The sequence below is a fragment of the Protopterus annectens genome, chromosome 13.part0 (genome assembly GCF_019279795.1).
Source record: "Protopterus annectens isolate FY-2018-M chromosome 13.part0, PAN1.0, whole genome shotgun sequence".
In the NCBI taxonomy this organism is placed as follows: Eukaryota; Metazoa; Chordata; order Ceratodontiformes; family Protopteridae; genus Protopterus; species Protopterus annectens.
Window position 1 is genome coordinate 401,414,644 of NC_056747.1, and position 21,454 is coordinate 401,436,097.

At 39.1% G+C, this 21,454-nt stretch overlaps 1 protein-coding gene across 1 annotated transcript in view; it reads right to left on the reverse strand.

Annotated features, from left to right (window-relative positions):
• The window catches only part of CUX1 (cut like homeobox 1), a 3,879,009-nt gene that overhangs the window by 477,761 nt on the left and 3,379,794 nt on the right, over positions 1 to 21,454 (reverse strand). Inside the window, exon 15 of the mRNA XM_044054027.1 lies at positions 7,292 to 7,419. Coding sequence (XP_043909962.1) covers positions 7,292 to 7,419 — 128 coding nt within the window. The remainder of the gene's footprint in view (positions 1 to 7,291; positions 7,420 to 21,454) is intronic.

A 21,454-nucleotide genomic window follows, 5' to 3' on the forward strand; every position in this document is an offset into this window, starting at 1 on the left:
CAATTTTATGAAAAATGAACCACAAATGTGACTCAAAAATATAAAATAGCCACACAATACAGCTGGGAACCTGTCAAAGAAGGGACACTTTTTAATATTAGTACTGCTAACTTGAGCAGCTGACAAAATAAAAGAATCTACATGCATTTCTGAAATAAACGTAATCTATAACTGATTATTACAGTTATTTATTAATTGTAAACCCTCCATGTTTTCTTCCAAAATTGCCATTTTGCGGAGGGATTATTAGGGGAAGAGCAACATTTTGAGCCAAAATCAGGGACATTTGAGAGGTTTGGATATGCCTAATTCTATAAAGCAATTTATTTGCATGTACCTCTCAACCTGTTAATGCAGGAAATCTGGACAAGGCCAAATATATGGGGGGGAACATATAAATAGTACTAAAAATTGCTCTTGTATAAACTGAGACAGGTGATCGAATAACAGGTCTTGCTTTAGCATGCATTTTTCTAAAGGTTATGAAGTCTGAAACTCAGTGTCTGTCATTATTTAGTGACTTCATTCCTAAATGATTTGACAGAAAACTACAAATGTTATGAGGAACAAACGAAAAATAAGAAGCAAAAATCTATTCATTCTGCAAAAATCTGGACAGTTGAGAGGTATAGTTCAGCCGGGGCTGTCTTTGAGTTTGCTGCCCCCCCCCCTCACAAAATCATGGTCGAATGGAGCTTCCCCCCTACAGCCATTCCAATGAACCATTACTTGGCTATTTCACCCCATTTACCATAAACACTAATGTGCATACTGCTTTACTTCTGCGATGATTTGGACTTCATTTAAAAGTTTTATTTTACAGTGCAAACACTAATAGATATCATATCTGCTAAACAAAGCATGCAGTCTCACAATGAGAACAGACTTAGCATTAAAACTTGTCTGCCCTTGAAAACTCACAATCACTGAAACAGCATTGAAACCCACATTCAAAGAAAATACATTTTGCCAGTGGCAGATTAACTTTGGGTTTGGGCTGTTTTCAAATCACAGGCCCCTTGCACACAAAACATACACATGCTTTTTCATACACCTTCCTGATTGTATTAAATTATATTCCTTGTACAATACAGTACAGTTTTAGAGGGTGTTTTAAATTTATTGTTTTGAAATTTTTCCAGTAAACAATGAAACAAAATGCATGCACCAGTAATGACAAAACTGCCCAATTCAGAACATTTCCATCATAAAAGTCTACTCAAATTTCTACAGTCCACCAGTATCAGTACATATGCACAATCTCTGAAGAAGTAAAAGTCATGTAAATAATTCCATATTAAAGAGATCTGTAACTAATGAAGAGGTTGCTGCTAGCAAACAACTTTGTATTTCATTGTTTCATCTACAAATAAAGTGCCCGTTACCCTTGAGGAATAAATTGCCTATCTTACACTAAAAAAAATTATAAGCTAGCAATATTGCAATAGGGAATGGATGGCAAACTGATAACAGGTTCATAGTTACTAGGTATCTTCACATCCACTACTTTTGCAACACAGTATCAGCAATGCATCTATCTACTGTGGGAGTAGAACCCACAGCCTTATGCATCAAAAGCAAGTATACTACCTGTTGTGCTATTAACAATGCAAGCAGACTCAGCATAAGCAGCACTAAACTTTTGCTCCCCTGCAGCTCTCAGCTCCTTGTAAAATCTACTCACTCAGTTGTATCTCTGAACTTTGCAGCACAAAGAAATCTGGAAAAAGCCAAAGTTTATTGCAGGGGGGGGGGGGGGACAAAAGCCCAAAAACCAGGGACACAATTTAAACATTGCCTGTATAATGTTGGAAAGTTGCTAGAATAAAATGCTGTGTTACCACCATACATTTCACTGCCAAGCCTTAAACCCAGGACCCTGTGCAAAACAGTCAGAGCAACATACCACTATGACAAATCAGCTGTTTTATGAAAGAGGAAGACGGAAACTTAAATGGCTACCATTTAGTGAATTCAGTTCTCACCACAGCACAGCTGTCAACCTCTTAGCACAAAACACCTGAACAAAGCCAATAATGGGTGAATACAGCCCCCAAACATTCACTGAATTCAATTCTTACCATAGCTCTCAACCTCTTAGCAAAAAACACCCAGACAAAGCCAGTAATGGGGGAATATAGCCCCCAAACATATTCAGTGAATTCAGTTCTTACCATAGCTCTCAACCTTAGCACAAAACCAGGATAAAGCCAATAATGGGGGAATACAGTCCCAAAAATAGGGACAAATTTCAAATATCCATCTTATACACTTAGAAAATTGCTAGAATAAAAGCTTTTGTGTTACCATGCACTTTCTGAAGAATATAAAGTCTGATATTCAAATGCGTGTCATTTTTAACATTTGTTAACCAGGAAAGTCTGACTTGGAACACAAGCTAATTTTTAGCAGAGGCCCAGGGAGAAACACTCCAGATAGACACATGTCTTTGTAAGATGGGAGGACACTAGAGGAAACAAAAACAGGGAGGGCATATAGACTCCACACAGAAGGTAAGGCACCCCAGCCAAGAATCAAACCAGAGAACATGTAGCTGTCAGGCAACAATGCTACCACTGCACTACTGGCTTTGCAAGGACACAAAAATACAGAAACCACAGATTTTATGAGGAACAGAAGTATGAGGGAAAAATCTGCAACATTTTTACAAATGGTGGTGGGTAGGGAATTCAGGGTCTTGCCACCTGGGCCCAAGGTACAGGGTTCAAGCCTTATTCTCTATCCACCAACATGTAGCACCTGGGGCATTTTTCACACACACACACACACACACACACACACACACACACACACACACACACACACACACACACACCACCCTGGGAAAGGTCCGTTTGTTGCAGCACTAAATCCTTCCATAGCTTCGTTCGTTGGAGCACTAGAAAGCCCCGCGATATGTCCTTCCCCGATGAGACTCCCAGCCTGCCGACATTGCAGTCCGAGTCCGATCCCTTTCCAGTGACATTGTATGCAGTTACAACTGCATAGATTTCTGGGATCTCTGCACTTGAATGCTTCTTAATCCGGACTGCTGCTGAGACAGTCTGCGCATGCTCCAGAGTGGGTCAGCAGCAGTCTGGATATTGGAAATGCTGCTAGCGCGCATGCGCAAAGGTCCGCTACTTGCGATCATTTTTTTATTTTCTTTCTTTGTATTTTATTTTATTTTATTTTACTTTCTATTACTTTCTTTCTTTTTTTACAGCTGGGGGGGGGGGCTGCAGTCCGGCAGTCCAATAGCATGGGCCACCCTTGTGGATTAGTGAAAACTGGGTGGTAGACAGTCCCTAGGGATGGAAAGAGGCTAGGTATACTAATTTTAAGTTGAAATATTGTAGTGTTTTAATCAGTTATCAAATTTATTAAATTATTGCATTTTTTACATTTTTAGTTTTTAATTTGACTTGATACAGTTTTACTCTTGGTTATACACATCAAACAAGTATACTTATGTGTATGACTATGTATCTTTAGCTCTTGATCTTAACTTCTCCAGTGACTACCACACATAGGTTCATATGTGTTTACTAGGCCAACAACCACAAAGGCCTTTTTAAGCCTAGCCATGCATCCCCAAATATTTGACAAGTTCTAATACTCTTGATAAGTGTAAGCAGGGGTTTGGGAGAGGAAACATTTACAAGTAGGAGCCTGGGAGATGAACCATTTACAGCTGGTCATTGGACTCTGCATTGTGTTTCAGGGGCTAGGATCCGCCACATTACGCACACATTCAGGTCATATCATGACATGTCAAATGTTTTTGAACATATGCAATGTACACATCAGCTGAATGTTTGGTTAGATTAGATAAACATTTGTACATAATAAATTGAATAATGTTTTGGCTGGCTGCCAGGAAAAAGTCAAGACTTCTTTTTTAGTACTTATTCCAAATAATACAGGGTGAATAGTAGAGTACAGTGCCATAGGGATTGATTTTGAACACTGCTTTCTCTTTACTGGACAGGATTAAGAATGCAGATGACTGCAGGTTAGGATAAAGTGAAAATTAATGAAAAGGACCTATAATAAATATAAGTTAAATACTATAAAATGCACACTACCCGTGATTTGGATTTTCTTCACTGATACCATGATTATAGGCAGTTGCTAATATACTGAGTGCTGCTGATTCCTCCAGGGATCTTGGAATAATTCTTAACTACAAGCTCAGATTTATTTGCAACACAATTAATATTTTAAAAAGTTATTGTATTAATGTTGTGTCTTTCAGCTTTTCCCGGTTAGGGGTCGCCACAGCGGAACTCCGGTCCGCTAATGATTGGCAGTAGATTTTTACGTGCTGAGTTGCCGGCCCTGACGCACAACCTTCAACGAAGGTATGCCCATTCAAGCATGTCTCCACACAGAAGACACTCTAGCTGAGAATCGAACAGGACAATGTCTTACTGTGAGGTGACAACGCTACCGCAGCAACACAGCGGTAAAAAGTTATTGTATTAATAATGTTATTTTTTACAGTTATAAGTCATTCAAGGATATAGCTGTTGTTATTATAGTACTCTCAAGTTTTATTTCATTTGCATATTAAATACTACAGTCATGTTTTATGTATAACTTGACCTATTTACAGGAAAGGGGAAAGGATTTGGTTCAGGTTTACTAAGAAAACAGCTTTCACATGGGCAAGCTAATGAAATCTGTATTATATTCTATAGCCTTTAATTTAATTAGTGATGGGTTCTATTTGGGTCATAAAGCCTTTTATAGACCTGTAATAGGATATACTTTATCATCAGAAATTAATTTTATTTTTATTTCATATTCAGTTAGGAATCATAATCCGTTTAATAAGTCAACATGTTAGATTTGCCTTCCACTCCAGATAAGGTTTAATTTAACTCTGGATTCCTTTAAGACAAATCTGGACATATTACATTAATTTGGGGAATTTGCCATTCTTCCCTGGATCAAGATACATTATTCATTTTTTTTCCTGGGGATCCAGGTCCTACTTGATTATCTAATTTGATGTCCCCTATGACTCTTTTTTTCCCCATTCTACTAGTGAAGGCTGATTGGTTGTGATGGTATGACAGCCAACAGTCAAGTGGCCATCATCCTCACAAAACAAGCTTTTCTGCTATGCCCTACTTCCCTCTCCCTCAGGCAGCTGCTTCATGCAATACACTTGCTATGCTAGCTCAATAATGTGGGTGTGTCCATATCTATATACCTGTGCCTAAACAGAGTGCTTGAGCACTTCCTGGCAGTTGAAGCACTTCTGCAAACCTGTTCAGCATGGAAGTGTACATACAAGACTGTCCTCCAAGTGTCAGTCTCATCATAGGACTCTGATTAATCCACCTCCCCAGGATGGATAAGCCAGCTTCAGACCCTGACTCCCATATCTTCCAGCTGACTCCTTCAGCACTTAGGTCTGCCAGTCAAACCCATTGCAGCTGTTGTCAGGATTCTTTTCTATGTGATACAGAGCTGGTTATTTACTGGTGACTTTAGTCTTGAATATTGCTTTTGATACTATAAAGCCATAAAAACTGTGTGGGATAGACAGAAGACAGGACAAGAAACAGGCAGGAAAATGGCAGCAGTAGAGGTGATAGCAAAAATAAGGCACTCAAAAGACTACAAGGCATCTTCTGCCAGCATCTCTGCATGTTTAAAGACAAAGGGAAATGCATGTCTCAAACTGCAATGTCTGCACTATCATAAAAGCTGGTAGTCTAGGCTGTAAAATGTTTCTAAAGTTTCAAACGGGATCTGAACAAACAGATCATACTTACACTGCCTTGGATGATTGCATTGCTACTGCAATGACTAAGTGAAACCTGAGGTAGATTTTTTTTTTAAAGTTAAGATATAGGGAACAGAACCTCATCTACTACATAAATAAGACATGTTGGAGGGATTGGTATATGCCTTGGGGACTACCCCTTCACTATGTGAAGTAGAATTCCTCCCTGCACTTTATTCAAGTACAACTTGGATCAGTGAATGGATAATCGTGAATTTACTCCTGGTCTACAACCTATGTCCCTATTAGAAAGACAAAGCTTTTAAATCCTCATCCACTCATACCCAAGTAATATCCCTAATATAACAAGTGGTATCATAACCTGTCATACATTGTTGGGAAGCGCAGCTAGTCTTAAAAAGCAAATTGTAAAAAGAAAGAGCAACCAGCAAATCCACAAAATACTAAAAAAGAAAAAAGCTGGCTAGGCAGAGAGATAGGTGAGCAGACACATTTAATAAAACACGTAAAGACTGTAAAAATACAAAACACTATAACCAGGATAAACGCTTTCATACACAAGGGTACTTCATCAGATCCATTACAACCATCACATTCTAGTGCACTTATATACCTTAATGTCTGAGGTCACGTGATCTCAAAATTGGCTTAATGGGGATGGCATCATTTAACCCCTTGCCTTCATTTGCCCTAAGTAGATGCATCCATTTAATCCCCACACATTCTGTTTGTGTTCTTACATCACCTCCTCTCAGTCTTGGTGTACATACCTCCAACACCATAAACTTAAACCAGTGATCACCCCCTGCTAATTTAACATGCTTAGACAATGCATTCCTATCATCACCCTTGGTGATATTATAAATATGCTCTTTAATTCGGTTTTTCCAACATAGAAACTTCGACAGAGTACACAGGACGCACAATACACAATTACAGTCAGTGTGTAATCTGATGTCAAAAACCTGTCCTGTGTTGTGGGTGTACAAACTAGTCATCAGTCTCTATGCATCTACATACATTGCAATGATGACAGGGATATGTGTCTATCCTTTGACTAGCTACGCTTTTCTTTTTCCATGTTAAAGGCTTATAGCATACCATTTTCTCAATGAAGAGTGGTTCTTGAAGCAAAAGGACAGGGAGGTACCTAACAGATCCTTACATTTCTCATCTGAGACCAAGATTCTCCAATACTGTCTGATGATCTCACAAATAGAGCCCTGAATCTTTAGAGTAGGTATGGTTCATATGTGTTGGTTGAGGAGGCTTCAGAGCCAGAGAAGAGGGCTCTTCAGTCTGACCACTGAAATATGGTCTCGTTCGTGTGTCTCTCACCATCACTGCATCATTCTGTGCAGTTATAATCTGTGAGCTACTATACGCCCTATCCAATAGGTTAGTGGTAAGAGTCTCAAAGGAGTCATACATGTCACTATCTCTAGTGTTGAGTCTAGCTGTCCTAAAAGTGAACAGTACAAGTTTCTATGTTGGAAAAACCATTGCTCTTTGAGGGACCGAAGTGCTTACCTCAGCATCAGGGCGAGGAAGAAAAGACATGGATTCAAGATCATGTTCTAGTTTAATAATGAGGTCCTTTTGTTCAGCAGTGGTTTTAACAGCTTCTGTAAACTGTATTTGAAGGTCAGCAAACCGGCCTGAAATACAAACAGAGAGGATCACTTTAGCAGTCACATGCATAAAAACAGAGGAGTGCAATGAGTACTTCACTGATTTATAGCCTAGCATCAATTGTTTCTCCTACAATGTATAGTTTTAACAAATACAATGCGTGACCAATAAGTTAAAGCTCTTTAGTAGCTGAAAGAACAGTTGTACGAGGTACTAACCAAAAAATGATATCTTTTAGTAGCAGGACTTTGCTGCAGTCAATCTAGATGTCTGGCAACCCACTTTAGAGTAGCAGTTAATGTACCAGGAGAAAAGCTTGGGAAGGGGAATGATCAACAGAAACCTTACTCAATTTCCTTGCTGGGAAGGTTTGGGGATATCTTGTCTTAAGGAAGTGATATCTAGCAGTGCAGGGAGAAAGATTCTAGGGTGCATGCTCTTAGCAGCACAGGCAGAAAAATGATCAACGTAGCAGCGAAGGAAGCAAAGCATGTGCATCTAAGTCCTGCCTGGCTCCAAGCATATATCTCGCATGCATCACCACCCACACATCCAAAAAAGGGCAGTGCAGTACAATAAAAACTAAAATATACCAAAAAAAAACAATCCCCTCAGGGTAATGAACTATCATTGCTTGACTGTCACCCTCAGTGCCAAAATCAGAATCAAGAGATCAATGAGGCAGTGAGACAAAATAAATGATCAGACACTGAGGACTGGAAAACAGTACTAAAAAAGTAGGTCCTTGCAGCAGTAGTAATATGAATGGGTGATCTACTGCCAGGCCATTGTCACTACTGACTAAATTTTTTCCCAAGCTGTCAGACCACACCCTCTGTGTAAAGAAAGCTTGTAACATACTACAGCTAATAGGGGATGTGTCTGTCTCTCTCTGCTGCACCTTCACTGTTCTTCTGAGAGTTAGTCTCACATGAATAGCAGATGTGGAGCCTAAGTCCAATGAAACTATAGCCTATATCCTAGCAGGCCATCACAGAACCTTCAGTGGATGTATGAAAGGAAAAAAATGAATAGCACGTATTAGCAGTTCTGCATCACACACAGTATGGGCTCAAGGACTTGGCTCACCACAGAAGAGAAAGGCTACAGGCAATAAAGCAACACATTCAAAACTTCTTTGAAAACATTGCTGAAGGGGGATTCCTGGCAGCTATTACGTTATTAAATAATGTCTGTGACACTGATGTAAGTAGTAGTCATAGCTGAAGGAATACACATATAACCAGCTGCACAATGATTTTGAAAGGCAAGTAAAGTACTGGTTTAATTGCTCCAAGTCTTTTAGGTTTCGAATATCATGACAGGAATGGACCTCATTCCTAATTCAAAGTATGATTAAAGTTCATGAAATGAATATTGCTTCAATCTTTGATGCTAGCCAAAACTGCTCTTCACAACACCTGCAATGTGCCCAGAAATGACGCCTGCAATTCATGCAGAGTTACATGTATTGGTAGCATATCTAAATAAGACTATAAATTATTTTTTTATGACCCCTTGCATGGACTACTATTATCTGGTTTTCTTGCATCTGTTTTTTGGACTGTTGGTAATGGGTGATCCCATGTGATATAAACGTCATCACTCTCTCTAATGCTTTGTGGCTCATGTTTCCTATGCTTCTCAGCTACATCAATATTGTAATGTTTGCACAATCCCCAGTGCAACAGTCTTGTCACACTATTATGTTTGACAGTACACAAGCCCTCTATCATTAGTGTATCACATCTGGCAACAAGATATATGACTGTTTCCAGCTCTGTTTTACAGTACCTGCATTTGCCTGTTTCTCCCACATGCTCAATGGACTTTGTAAACCTATGTGTACATTGCCCACTATCCTGGGCTGACAATATTAACTTTTCATCTCTCGGTTTAAATTCACCTGTCTGTAACCATTACTATGTCATATCCTGAGCAACATGAGGTTGTTCCAGGAGTTTTCTGTACTTGCAACTATATTTATGCCTTATCCACATTTCTTGCCTACTCATCTGATCCTTCCGCTTGCATCCTTCCTTTTGTTTTCAGTTGCTGCCTGACTTTTGTATACTTTTGGTAGGGTTGAACTCTTTTTGACATAGATATGCTTCTGCTAAACTAAGCAGGAAAGCCATCTTAGACTTCTCTTCATGTTTCAAAACTCTCACTACTTTTGCATCTGATGAGGTCAGCATATATATATGCAGTCGTATGACTGCAGATCTATACATGTAATCAGTTTTGAGGAGGCCCATATCTCCTTCAGAATTAGGAATATATAATCTTCTTATACACTGATTTTTATATATCATTTAATAAGTGTGAAACATTTTTCTTGTTTTTCTGTCCAACTGATCCACTACCTTTTGGGGTCAGTCAATCATCTCAAAAATGTAAGAGTAGTAAGGGCAAATTAGTTTATAGTTTGGACTTTGTTCCTAGACGTCAAGGCCGTTTTCAGTATTAATTTTAGTCTTCTAAAATATTCCTTACTGATTTTTGTTCGCATTTGTTCATGTTTTATTATCAATCCTTTCTCAATTCCAAAATATTAATACACTCCCTTCTACTCAAATTCCTTTATGTCACATTATTGACCCAGACTGATATTTTCTTTGTGCTGCAGCTTTCTTGCTTTAAATGTTACTTTTGCACATTTATCAAGAACAAATAACATTCTTATATCATCTGATAGTTTTGACTACTTCCACTTTTGTTTTCATCTCATCTGATGAATTGCACAGCTTTAAATCATCCAAAAAAAGATGAGAAGTCTTTAAACTTTGTTGTTTTCTGGGACCCAAACTGCAACCATGACCTAATTTGTTAAGTAGATGGCTTAAGTGCAAGACAAAAGAGCAACTGTGACAAAGAGTCACCCCGGAAATCCCACTTATAATTTTTATCCCTTGCCACTGTTTCATGTTCGCTGTAATGTAATTGATTGGTGTAGGGTGTACCTTATACGTACGTAAGCACTCCTTTATCCATGAATGTGGGATGCTGTCAAATGCTTTTTTGTAGTCTATCCACGCCATGCGTAGATTCTTACTGCTTCAGTTGATTCCCCTTTTTACAATTCTCTATTTTGACTTTAACAACAAATTCCCCATTACAACTTCTTTGTTCCATATGACTTTCTTTTTTTGTTCTATTGCCATAATCAAATGTTCTTCTAAATTACTAAAAACTCTGTCAGCATTAATTTCAATGTATAGTTTACATATCGTCAGAAGGCAAGTTACTGGTCTATAGTTTTTAGGTTAGCTTGCAGGTTCACTCTTAAGGAGGAACATCGTTTTTCCCATTGTTAATCAGGTTGCTGTCTGTTCAGGGTGTGCACATAAGTAGATGTTCTTCGTGTTTCACTGTTACGGTCATCATATTTGGGTTATCCCGGTCAGGGTAGCCCTTGGTCAGCCCGAATACCAGAGACTTAGTATTTCTGCATCTGTTGCTGTCGCTTGAGGACTGACGTCAGGTTGTCAGTGGTATAAAGTAAGGCAGCCGACGCCATTACATCAGTCTTTCTTGCCATGGAGCCGGAAGCAGAAGCAGTTTGCACGAGTGTCGGTCGGCCGCTACCTGAGTTTTCATCTCCTAATTGAAGTCTTCTAAAGTTAAGTACCCGATTGGGGATCCTTTTTTCTTGCACTAACCGATGTCAGAAAAAGTTAATAATTGTCTTGCCCGTGGAAAGCAAACATCACACCGAGACTTCCACTCTTACTGCTTCACTTGTCTAGGCTCAGACCACGACATCCCCCATTGTCGCTTCTGTGCTTTAACGACAGAACTATCCATCGTTGGGTCTTTATTGTAGCCAGATATTTTTGTTTACAGTCCTTGAATTCTGATATGGCTTCAGTAAGCCATCCTACAGCAGATTTTCCAAATAAATGTAAAGATAAAGACAGAGACAGACAGCACAGGTCCAAACCTACTGATGACGCTTCCGTTAACCTAGTCATCAGTCCTCTGGTACTCAGTGAGGTGCTTTCGCAGCCCATGATGCCTGCTTCAGTTGATTCGCAGGCCATCGAGACTCTTTTGGAGTCCAGTATGCCGCAAAACTCTTCTTTGTCAAAGGATCCTGCGGTTGTCCCTACCTTGGATAGGTCTGGAGCCGCTGAGCAGGCACCGGCTTTTGAGGAAGTCCTTTGCACCACTGAATCTCGACACAAACAGACATCTTCTTTCGCAACTACCATTCTTTCGAAAATAACCGAGTTCCTTAGGCCCAGGGTTCAAACCACACCCAAGAAACCGACTACCCACTCTCAGGCACCTGCTACCTTGCCTCAGTCTCAAATGCTTAAAACGGCAGAAGACCTTATTATGCTGATCAGGGGAAGCTAAGCTACCCCCTCAAAAGGAAAATTGATCTGTCCCCAGTAGTTTTCTCTGAACACGAGTAAGATGAATCTGATGCATCTGACTATGAAGACATGCAATCCCTCTCCACTTATGAGGATTCTGATGCAGAGGACTCCATTCCTTCAGCCTTGCCCCCAGAGGATTTTTCATTTGGCAAAACCCTGCATACTTTAAGGGAACATTTCCAATGGGAGAGTCAAGACTACCCTCAGTCAGGGAATTCCTAGGCCTTTCGCAACACAGTCCCTTGGCCATCCCCCCAATCCTAGATGTGGGGGATGATGTTTTCCTTGAATCCAGCTTGACTCCTGACACCCTACCTCCTGTTCCCAGAAAACCAGACAGGTACTGCAGAGTCCCTGGCTCACACAAATATCTTTTTAAAAATCCTACAGCTGACCCTGAGGTAATTTCTCAAGGGCCTAAACGGATTAAAGCAACCTCTGCTAAGAATCCCACCCCCTCAGACAGGGATTCCGGAGCATTAGACAAATGGGTTAAAAAAAGTATACACCTCAGCTACTCTTCCTATCAGGGCACTAAATTGTCAGTTCCATATGCTTAAATATCAGCAACATACTTTGGAACGCCTTAAACAAAAAATGTCTACCTTTCCTGCTTATGCAGAATCTAAAGATTTACAAGACTTAATGCATTCTGCAAGTCAAGTAACTAAACACACTTTTCACTCGGGTTTTGATGCCCTAGAAGCTTCTTGCAGGCAGCAGTCACCGGATCTGTCATTAGAAGACATGCATGGCTTAAGGAACAACCCCTGCCAGAACATGTCAAATCTAAATTGTTGGATGCCCCCTTGCACAAATATAACTTATTTGGCACTAAGGCAGAAGAGGTCTTAAAAAAGATGGAAGAAAAATCAAAATCTATGCAAACAGTTAAAGATTTTTTACAGGTCCAGAACTGCTTATTTGTATTGATTAGTCTGGCTTTCGCTTTTGCATAAATATTATACCATATCATATCTCTCTTTCATTCTCATGACTAGTGTTTCTTTTTTATACCTTTGAAAAATATCTAGGTTTTGTTGTTTATATTTTTGCACTTCAAAGGTTTCTTGGTCAATATGTTTTCATGAATCTGCTGTATTAATGAACACTCACAGAAGCTTTTGACTGCTTTTCTTGTGCAAGTATTTTTCTTTCCTCTAATTTCTCTCTTAATCTTTTTGAACATCTTCTATCCAGAAATTCTGGGCTTCTTGCATAGCAGTAACAATAAAGAATTTCTTTCTTATCCTCAGTAGTGCACTCTGTCATGTTTATGGCTCTTTTTTGACCTGTCAGTTTTTGTGTTTTTTTGTGGACTACTACTGCTTCCTTTACAACACATCCTCCCCCTAAACCTGGCCTAAACCCACTGTAGGAATGCTTCTATGTCTTAAGGATTCTACACTGTCATTTTTTTCCTGTCCTGGCACCAGTGCACTTACCAGAAATGGGGACTTTTTTATCCTGGGAATTAGGCACCCAGCTGTCTTTTTTATTTTTTAACCTACTTCTGTTCATGATCATTGCTGTTTAAAATACAGTCCATATATCAGGTTGTCTTGGTGAAATTTTGTAAAAACAGGGGAACAACTTGTAAAGGTACTTTACAAAACTTGAGGATGAATTTAATTACAACAATACTACTCTCCTTTCCTTGCTGATTTTATCATCTCTCCATCCAGACCCTGTGTAACGTATTCAATATGACAGTAGATCTTTGAGGTTCAGAAATGAATCTCAATATTTTGGTTTACTCAGCAGAGAAACCATGTTGATCCACCCCGGCCCCCCTGTCCACTATTTTCTCCACAGCTGCTCCCAACAAAGGTCAACACCAGTCCTGAACTGTGACTACATGCATTGGTGCAAGTTTCCTATACTGGTACCTCTGGCATGCGTCTACATCATCAACACTAGCTCTTCAAGACAAGAAAACTACACAGAAAGATTTTGATTTAAAAACTGAAAGAGGTACAGTTAATCAAATTAAGATATATTCAAGTTGCTGAACCTCTGCTATAACATAATTCAGTATTATTTCCATTGCTTCATGGTGCAATCACTGAGTTAGTAGATCTAAGTTCCAGGGATGATGGGGCAAAATAAAATCTCCTACTATGAAAAGTTCTAGACATTTTGAAATGACATATGTTTGGTTGTTTATTTGTTTTGTGATTACTTTTGTAGTGCAGGGCTGTTTTGTTTTATTTTGGGGTGTGGTTGGAGATGTGAACATACTGCATGTGCTAATGTACTGTTCGAACTGTTCTATATGATTATGAATGAGAATTGTAAGGTTGACTACATTGTATTAACTGTTTTTGGGATGTACTTTTCATAATTTATTTTATTTTGTGATTGCAAACATAAGCCTATGTTTTGCATTAGCAATCATTTGTTTTACAATTTTTTATTTTGATGTGAAGGCTCCTAGATGAAATTGTTCAATATATTGTGTTATGGTCAATCATCTATGAGCTTCATATATATGTGTATATATATGTATATATGTACACAAACACACACACACAAATAAACAAGGCATTGATGAAGCCCTTCTGGAAAAATGCAGGGTCTGCTGTGTTTTGGTGTCTTCCTTGTCATTTGGAGGATTTTGGTACTGGAGCCTTGTTTTTTTTTCTGTTTATTAATTTTTCCAGCAATGTGCACCATTAGCCATGATATGTATCTTGTACGAATTGTTATAGTTATGTACCCATACACATATGTATATAAAACGGAGCCATTTGGCACACCAAGTCTTTTTCCAAAGAAACAAGAATGGTCAAGAATGGTTCATCAATTCTCATTTCACTGAAAATACTAAATGCTGAACTGTGTTGAATACTGAATGGATTAAGATCATGCAACACTGGGGTAAGGACGTTTTTTTCTCTCAACTCCCCCACCCCCATCTGTGTGCAGTCTTGGAGTTGGAATATTTAGACATGAGGATGTCCAGCTCCCCACATGGAAGTATAGGAAGGATTGCCTTCAGCAAGCTATAAAAACACAAACATTTCTTCTGGACAATGCTTCTGTATCTAGGTGGCTGAAAGCATTTGCACACATCTGAAAACTATTATGGCAAAAGGGACAGCTTTCAGTCTCATTTCTTGCATCTGACCACATTTACCATTATCTGCAAAGACCTTTTGTTGTCATTTGCATCACATGAAGGAAACAGACAAGCATACTCAAGAAATTATAACTGCTGCAGCTCATGTACTCTAGGCTTGGGGACGATTCTTGCTTAGAAGGATTAGCAGTAATTTCAAAGTTTTGTCTTTTCTTTTTCAAAGAAATATGTATATATAAAATAAGGAAGAGACTTGGGTGTGTGGTCTTAACCTTTTCTAAATTAATACATTCAAATTTAAACGTTTTAATACTCCAAATGGATAATTTGTTACCTGCTGTTAATACTTCAATAAGCTATTTTTATTTAGATATTTTGTGGACTACAGACATCCATTGTTTTATTTAATGTTAAAGCTGTTTTTTACACCTTTATTAAATTATCATCTAAGACATAGGCAAACATACAATAATACAAAAGAATACAAACCATATTATTATGTTTCCAGTTATATACATTATACATCACATATGTGTTCTTATACCTATCCTCAGTCCAACATTGCATAAATTGCTCAATGCTTACCTTCCTTTAAACCTAACTCCTCCTCCAGAACATTATTCTGCATGTATTTTTCCCACCATTCCCATTTATTTCTATGTAATTTGTTCCTTCCCTTTTCTAAAGCTACCACTTCTGGTTCTTTTACCTCTGTTACAGTATTCAATACTTCAAATACAGTTGGTTTAACCTTTGATTTCCATTTTCTACTATTTTTTTTTGGCAGACACCAGAATTAAACTTAATAAGGCCTTACTATATCTTGGCAATTTACATCCTATTTCCTTGGTTAAACCCATTTGCTCACTCAATATTTCAAATGAGAATTTTTTAAATCTGCAGCTCATTACATTCCAAAAACATATGATCCCAATTACCTCTTTCTTCTCCATCACACCTCCAACATTTGCCATCAACCTAAGAAAAAAAATTGGACTCTGCGTGGGGCATAAAAATATATATAGAAACATATCCAAGCAAAAATCCTAAACATTCTAGACTTTGTTGCATACTTGAGAGGCATACATATGCCCTCACATTGTTCCCTTGTACATTGCTTATCTTTCTAATCCTTTCTTATTGATTCTTATAGTTATTGTGCAATATTTCATTTACTCTATTAATTATCACTTTTTTAACAGCAGTTTCTATTCTAGATTCAACCAAAAACTCTACCAGAGCAGGTATTTCACTTAAGATTCCCCTATCCCTTTCTCTTTGTCTATACTCTGATTTCAGTCCCTGATAGAGAAGACAGTCTCTAACCTGCACTCCAAATGTCTTCTTAGCCTCTTCCCATTCCATTACCTTTCCCTTTTTAGATATTTGCCCTCAACACCTTAGTTCCTTTCCCAGTTTTCTGCAGTAGATTACAGCCCCATATTGCATATTCTCTGTACCCTACTTGCAGTCATTCCTATTGGCAAGATCTCCTTTCTCCTTGTTGATTTTTGTTCTTATTTTGGGTGCCCTAAAGCTGCAGAAGGAAGAACTTAAAATAAAGTACTTATGGTTATCTCATCAACAAATATTACTGAATTCAACCATCAAATAAAATAGAATAATGTACAGAAATTTACACCATATATGTTCTAGTATTATTTAATAACAAGATGTACATTTAATTCAAGGAAATCATCATCTTTCAAGTAAGTCTAAATTAACTACAAAGATGGCAAATCAGATTCTCTGGCTACTTTGTTCATGACTATGCAAACTAAATACTTATTAGGTGTCCCTGGTTTTAGCCGGACGTCCCTACAATAATAACAATGTGTTGTACAAACATACCTGTGTATGTGAGGGCCATAAGAATCTTAGAAGTAGTTCCACTAGAAGCTAGAGGGGGTGCTTGGGAAATGAAAATAGAATACAAGGAACTTCTATAGCAATTTAGATTAGATGCAATGCACAAACCAGGTTTAAACAAATATGTCATTATTAATCCTGTACTTAAAATGACAGCTGCTAAACTGTAATATTTTTTACTAATTTTGCTCATTTTAACAGAGTATATTAATTTTAAATAGGATTTTAAACAGAATTTTTGTACAACAGGCATGCTGAAATGTGGGTATACTTTGCAAGTCTGCTGCGAAAGCATTTACCATTAAACAAAGTTTTTATTATTTGTCTGCTGGCTGTGGTTTGGTTCATCCATTTTAGTTTTTATATTTATGCATGTTTGGTTACAAATAATATAGGAAGACTGTTTTTTATCATGTTTTTATTATGTTTCTATCATATTGGTTATGCTTATTTTGTTTCAGATAGTGACTTTGTTTTCACTGATGGTAACATATGATGGACATTAAAGGGTTAAGGAACTGACATGAGGATGCAATGTGACTGGGTGATGTATGTGCTAAGTTGTATATAAGTCATGTGATTTTATATGGCATCAGGTTCTGATGACGTCCTTTAGGGGACGAAAGCGCTTCTTATTTTTCTAATAAATAGTTGGAACATACTCGAGCTGGACAGCGTGTGGTTCTTCATGGTTATTGGTACTTTACTGCATGGACTGCACACAAAGGTGATTTTACTGTACCCTCTTTTCCATTAAGCTTCCTGAAAAGTAGTGATATTACAGATCCTGCTTTGGAGGAACGATAATTAAACTATAACCAGCTTCAAAAGAGTCAGTCCCATATTTGGCTGCCCACCAGGTACAGATAAATTCCCTATATAGGAGAGGATATCAAAAATAGAAAATGACTATTGGTTGCAAAAAGAAAACTATTGGCACTGATCTGCTTTTATATAGTTTAGTTCAGACAGGTGTTCCCCATTGTCCAAAAATAAATAAATAAATAAATCCACAACATGTATGGTATCTTCAAGCAACTGATTACTGAAATAATGACCATATCTAATATTTGACTTGTTCATAAAATGGAGTAAATAATTCCACACTGCCTTTGCAAATATATAATAATGTTCATACAACACAACATTATTAGAAAATAATAAATTATACAACTATTAAAAACCAAGAACAACCATATACAGGAATTCCAAGATGACTGCACACAGATCAACAGGTTAATTTCAGCTCTCCCAGTGAGAAAGCATAAACTGAGAAGTAACAGCTACTGCAATTGTCATTGTGGGTAAAATTCCATTACTGACTAGTAAGTATACTGCTGCACACCAGCAAAGGCGACATTTAGAGAACCAGAAAAAAATCATGAATCAATGATATTCAAGCTGCTGTATCCAGCTGTCTTCAAAATAATTTTCCTGGAGGATCAAAGACATTTTTTGATGAACATATTTTCTGGGAATGTAATGAGCTGGCACTCCTTAAAGATACCCTGCAGACTAATCTGTCAGAGATTCTGGGTGAGCAAATTGGTGTAACTAAGGAAATGATTTTTTGAGCTATAATACAGAATCAGAATTGCCTAGACATAGTAAGGCCTTGCTGAGTCCAATTATGGTGGCTGCCAAAAAATCAATTACTAGAAAATGGAAATCAAAGTATAAACCAACTGTACTAGAAGTAGTGAATACCGTAACAGACATAAAACAACTGGAATTTGGATCTTTAGAAAAAGGTATGAGCAAATTTCATATAAATAGGAACTGTGGGAACAATATATGCACAGGAGGAATGAGGTTTAAAAGAAAGGAGGATTTGAATAAGCTATGTAATGTGTGACTGACAATGACTGGATAGATAAGCGATGTAAAGAAGTTATGTTCTTACCATAATGTTCCATGTGAGTTGTTCATCTCGCCTTTGTTTTTACACGTGGGTTCGGAGCCGATCCATCGGCTCCAAGTTGGCCACTTTCCAAGCTCTAGATCTCTTAGAAGCTCGAGGCACAGTCCCTATCCCATGATGCTCTGCTGCCAAACCCCAGATCTACTTTGCTGAAACCAGCAAGAAACATAACTAAGCAACCCAATATAACAAAGTAACTATTTACAATTAGTTAAAAGATAACCTGGCTGACAAGAGGATACTAGTAAGATCAAACAGACCACCAGCCATACCCGTTCTTCCAGAACATGGAGGGGAAAGGTGGGAGGGAGTGTAAGAACAAAGGCGAGATGAACAACTCACATGGAACGTTATGGTAAGAACATAACGTCTTTATGTGAAGTTGTTCAATCTCTCCGTTTGTTCTTACACGTGTGTAGCGTCCCAAGCACCCTAATCCTGGGCGGCTCACAGGAGTACATTCCTGAGAACGATGGAACCAAAGGAAGCCCTGTCCCTGGAGGCCCTGTCCACTTTGTAATGAGTAATAAATGTATGAGGTCTGGACCAAGTAGCAGCTGAACAAATGGTGTCCAAAGATAAACGAGCTGCGTGAGCTAAGGACGTAGAAACAGCCCTGGCAGAATGAGCTTTCACTTCACTTTCTAAAGGTTAATGGGATGAAGAATATGCAAACTTTATACAATCAGAAAGCCATTTGGACAACGTAACTTTGGATACCGAAAGGCCCTTCTTATTGTCTGCATGGGAAACAAATAGTTGATCTGATTTTCTAAATCCTTTTGTTCTGTCCAAATAAAATCTCAATTGTCTGTGAACATCCAGCTTATGCAACATGTATTCCAATTTACTGGCATGATGCCTGAAAAAAGTGGGAGGTTCAATGGACTGGTTCAAGTTTGCTTCGGAACAGACCTTCGGGAGAAACAATGGATTTGTTGTTAGAGACACCCTGTCGGGGTGAAAGACCAAACATGGGGGCCTAACAGAGAGTGCTTGAAGTTCAGAAACTCTACGCGCTGAAGAAATGGCCACTAAGAAAATTGTCTTCCAAGAAAGGAACTTCAACGGACAAGAAGATGCGGGCTCAAAAGGGGAAAGCATGAGTTGAGACAGCACCAAATTTAGATTCCAGGGAGTAATCGGATGTCTGATAGGGGGTCAAAGGTGATGAGTCCCTTTCAAAAAGGCTTTACATAATCTGTGGGACATAATGTTAGAACCTCCGCATCCCACATGGAAGTTAGATATGGAACCCAATTGAACCCTTATAGTAGCAGCTGCCGCTCCGCCATGGGAAGTCAAAAATTCCAAAATGCTATGAATAGGGGTGATAAAGGGATCAATACCATGTTGAGAAGCCCAATGACCAAATCGTTTCCATTTACTGTTATATAGTTTCCTGGTGGAGACTTTATGCGAGGAAACCAGAATATGCTGAACCGCGGGAGACAAATCATGAGACCTGGCTAGGTTGGGAAGTGCAGCAGCCAAGCTATCAGTTTGAGGGATACAAGAGAGGGGTGAAGAACTCCCGACAAATGAGCCAGAAGGTCTGGCACTTGGTCCAGAACCCAAGGTTCTTCCACTTGGTATTGTTGAAAGAAGGGGAACCATATATCTGCTGAGGCCAAAACAGGTCTATCAGAATAACAGTCCTTTCCAGGCTTTTGGCTTTCTGTAAAAATTTGGGGATGGAGGAAAGGCATATAGGAGACCTGAGGGCCAATCGTGTACGAGTGCATCCCTTGGGATGTCCCCAGGTGGAGGGTATAGGGTAAAGTAGCTTCTGCATTTGGCATTCATCGGGGATACAAAAAGGTCGCAGCAAGGTTGGCCGCATTTGCAGAATATCCTTTCTGCCACTCATTCTTTGAGGGACCACTCATGAGGCAATAGAATGGTTCTGCTCAATTTGTCCGCTATCACGTTGGATGACCCCAGGATGTGCATTGCTATCAGGAAGCGCCCGGTGGATACAGCCCACTGCCAAATTCTCAGGGCCACTCGGCACAAAGGGTAAGATCTGGTATCCCCCTTGCTTGTTGATGTACCAGACTACCGACATGTTGTCTGTCTGTATTGCAATCGTCTCTTGAGGTAGAGAGTCGTGAAAGTGTTGCAATGCTAGGAACACCGGTCTCAACTCCAAGATATTGATGTGCAAACTGGATTCCATCTCTGACAAAGTACCTTGGACAGTTCTTCCCTGACACAGCCCCCTCCCACTCTATCAGGGAAGCATCCATGGTCACTGTGGCTGTGGGGGGGGGGTTTACAAACGGACGACCTACGGTAATTTGGTGGCTGTTCAACCACCAAAGGAGGTCCTTTTTGCAAGTATTTGTCAACAGAATCTAATGTGACATTGGAAGTTGTTGATAAGACCACTGTGGGAAGAGTAACCATTGGAGTATCCTCATGTGCATGCGCCCCAGAGGAACCGCTATGAGAGCCGCTGCCATGGTGCCTAACAGCTTCAGAACTTGGAATGCAGGGACTTTCTTTTCCATCAACAAAAGGGAAATCTGATTTCGTAAAGAGATTAATCGTTCTTGAGGCAATCTGACCAGGGCGGTAGTGGTGTCTAGATCTGCTCCTATAAAGGAAATATGCTGCGACGGCGATAAAGCAGATTTTTTGAAATTTAAGGTTATGCCCAACTGGGAGCACAGGCTGATAGTGTAATCCCTGGCGTGAATCAGTTGATGCCTGGTGGTGGCGGTGAGGAGCCAGTCGTAGAGATATGGAAACACCTGGAATCCTAAACGTCTCAGGTGAGCCATGACAACTGCCATGCATTT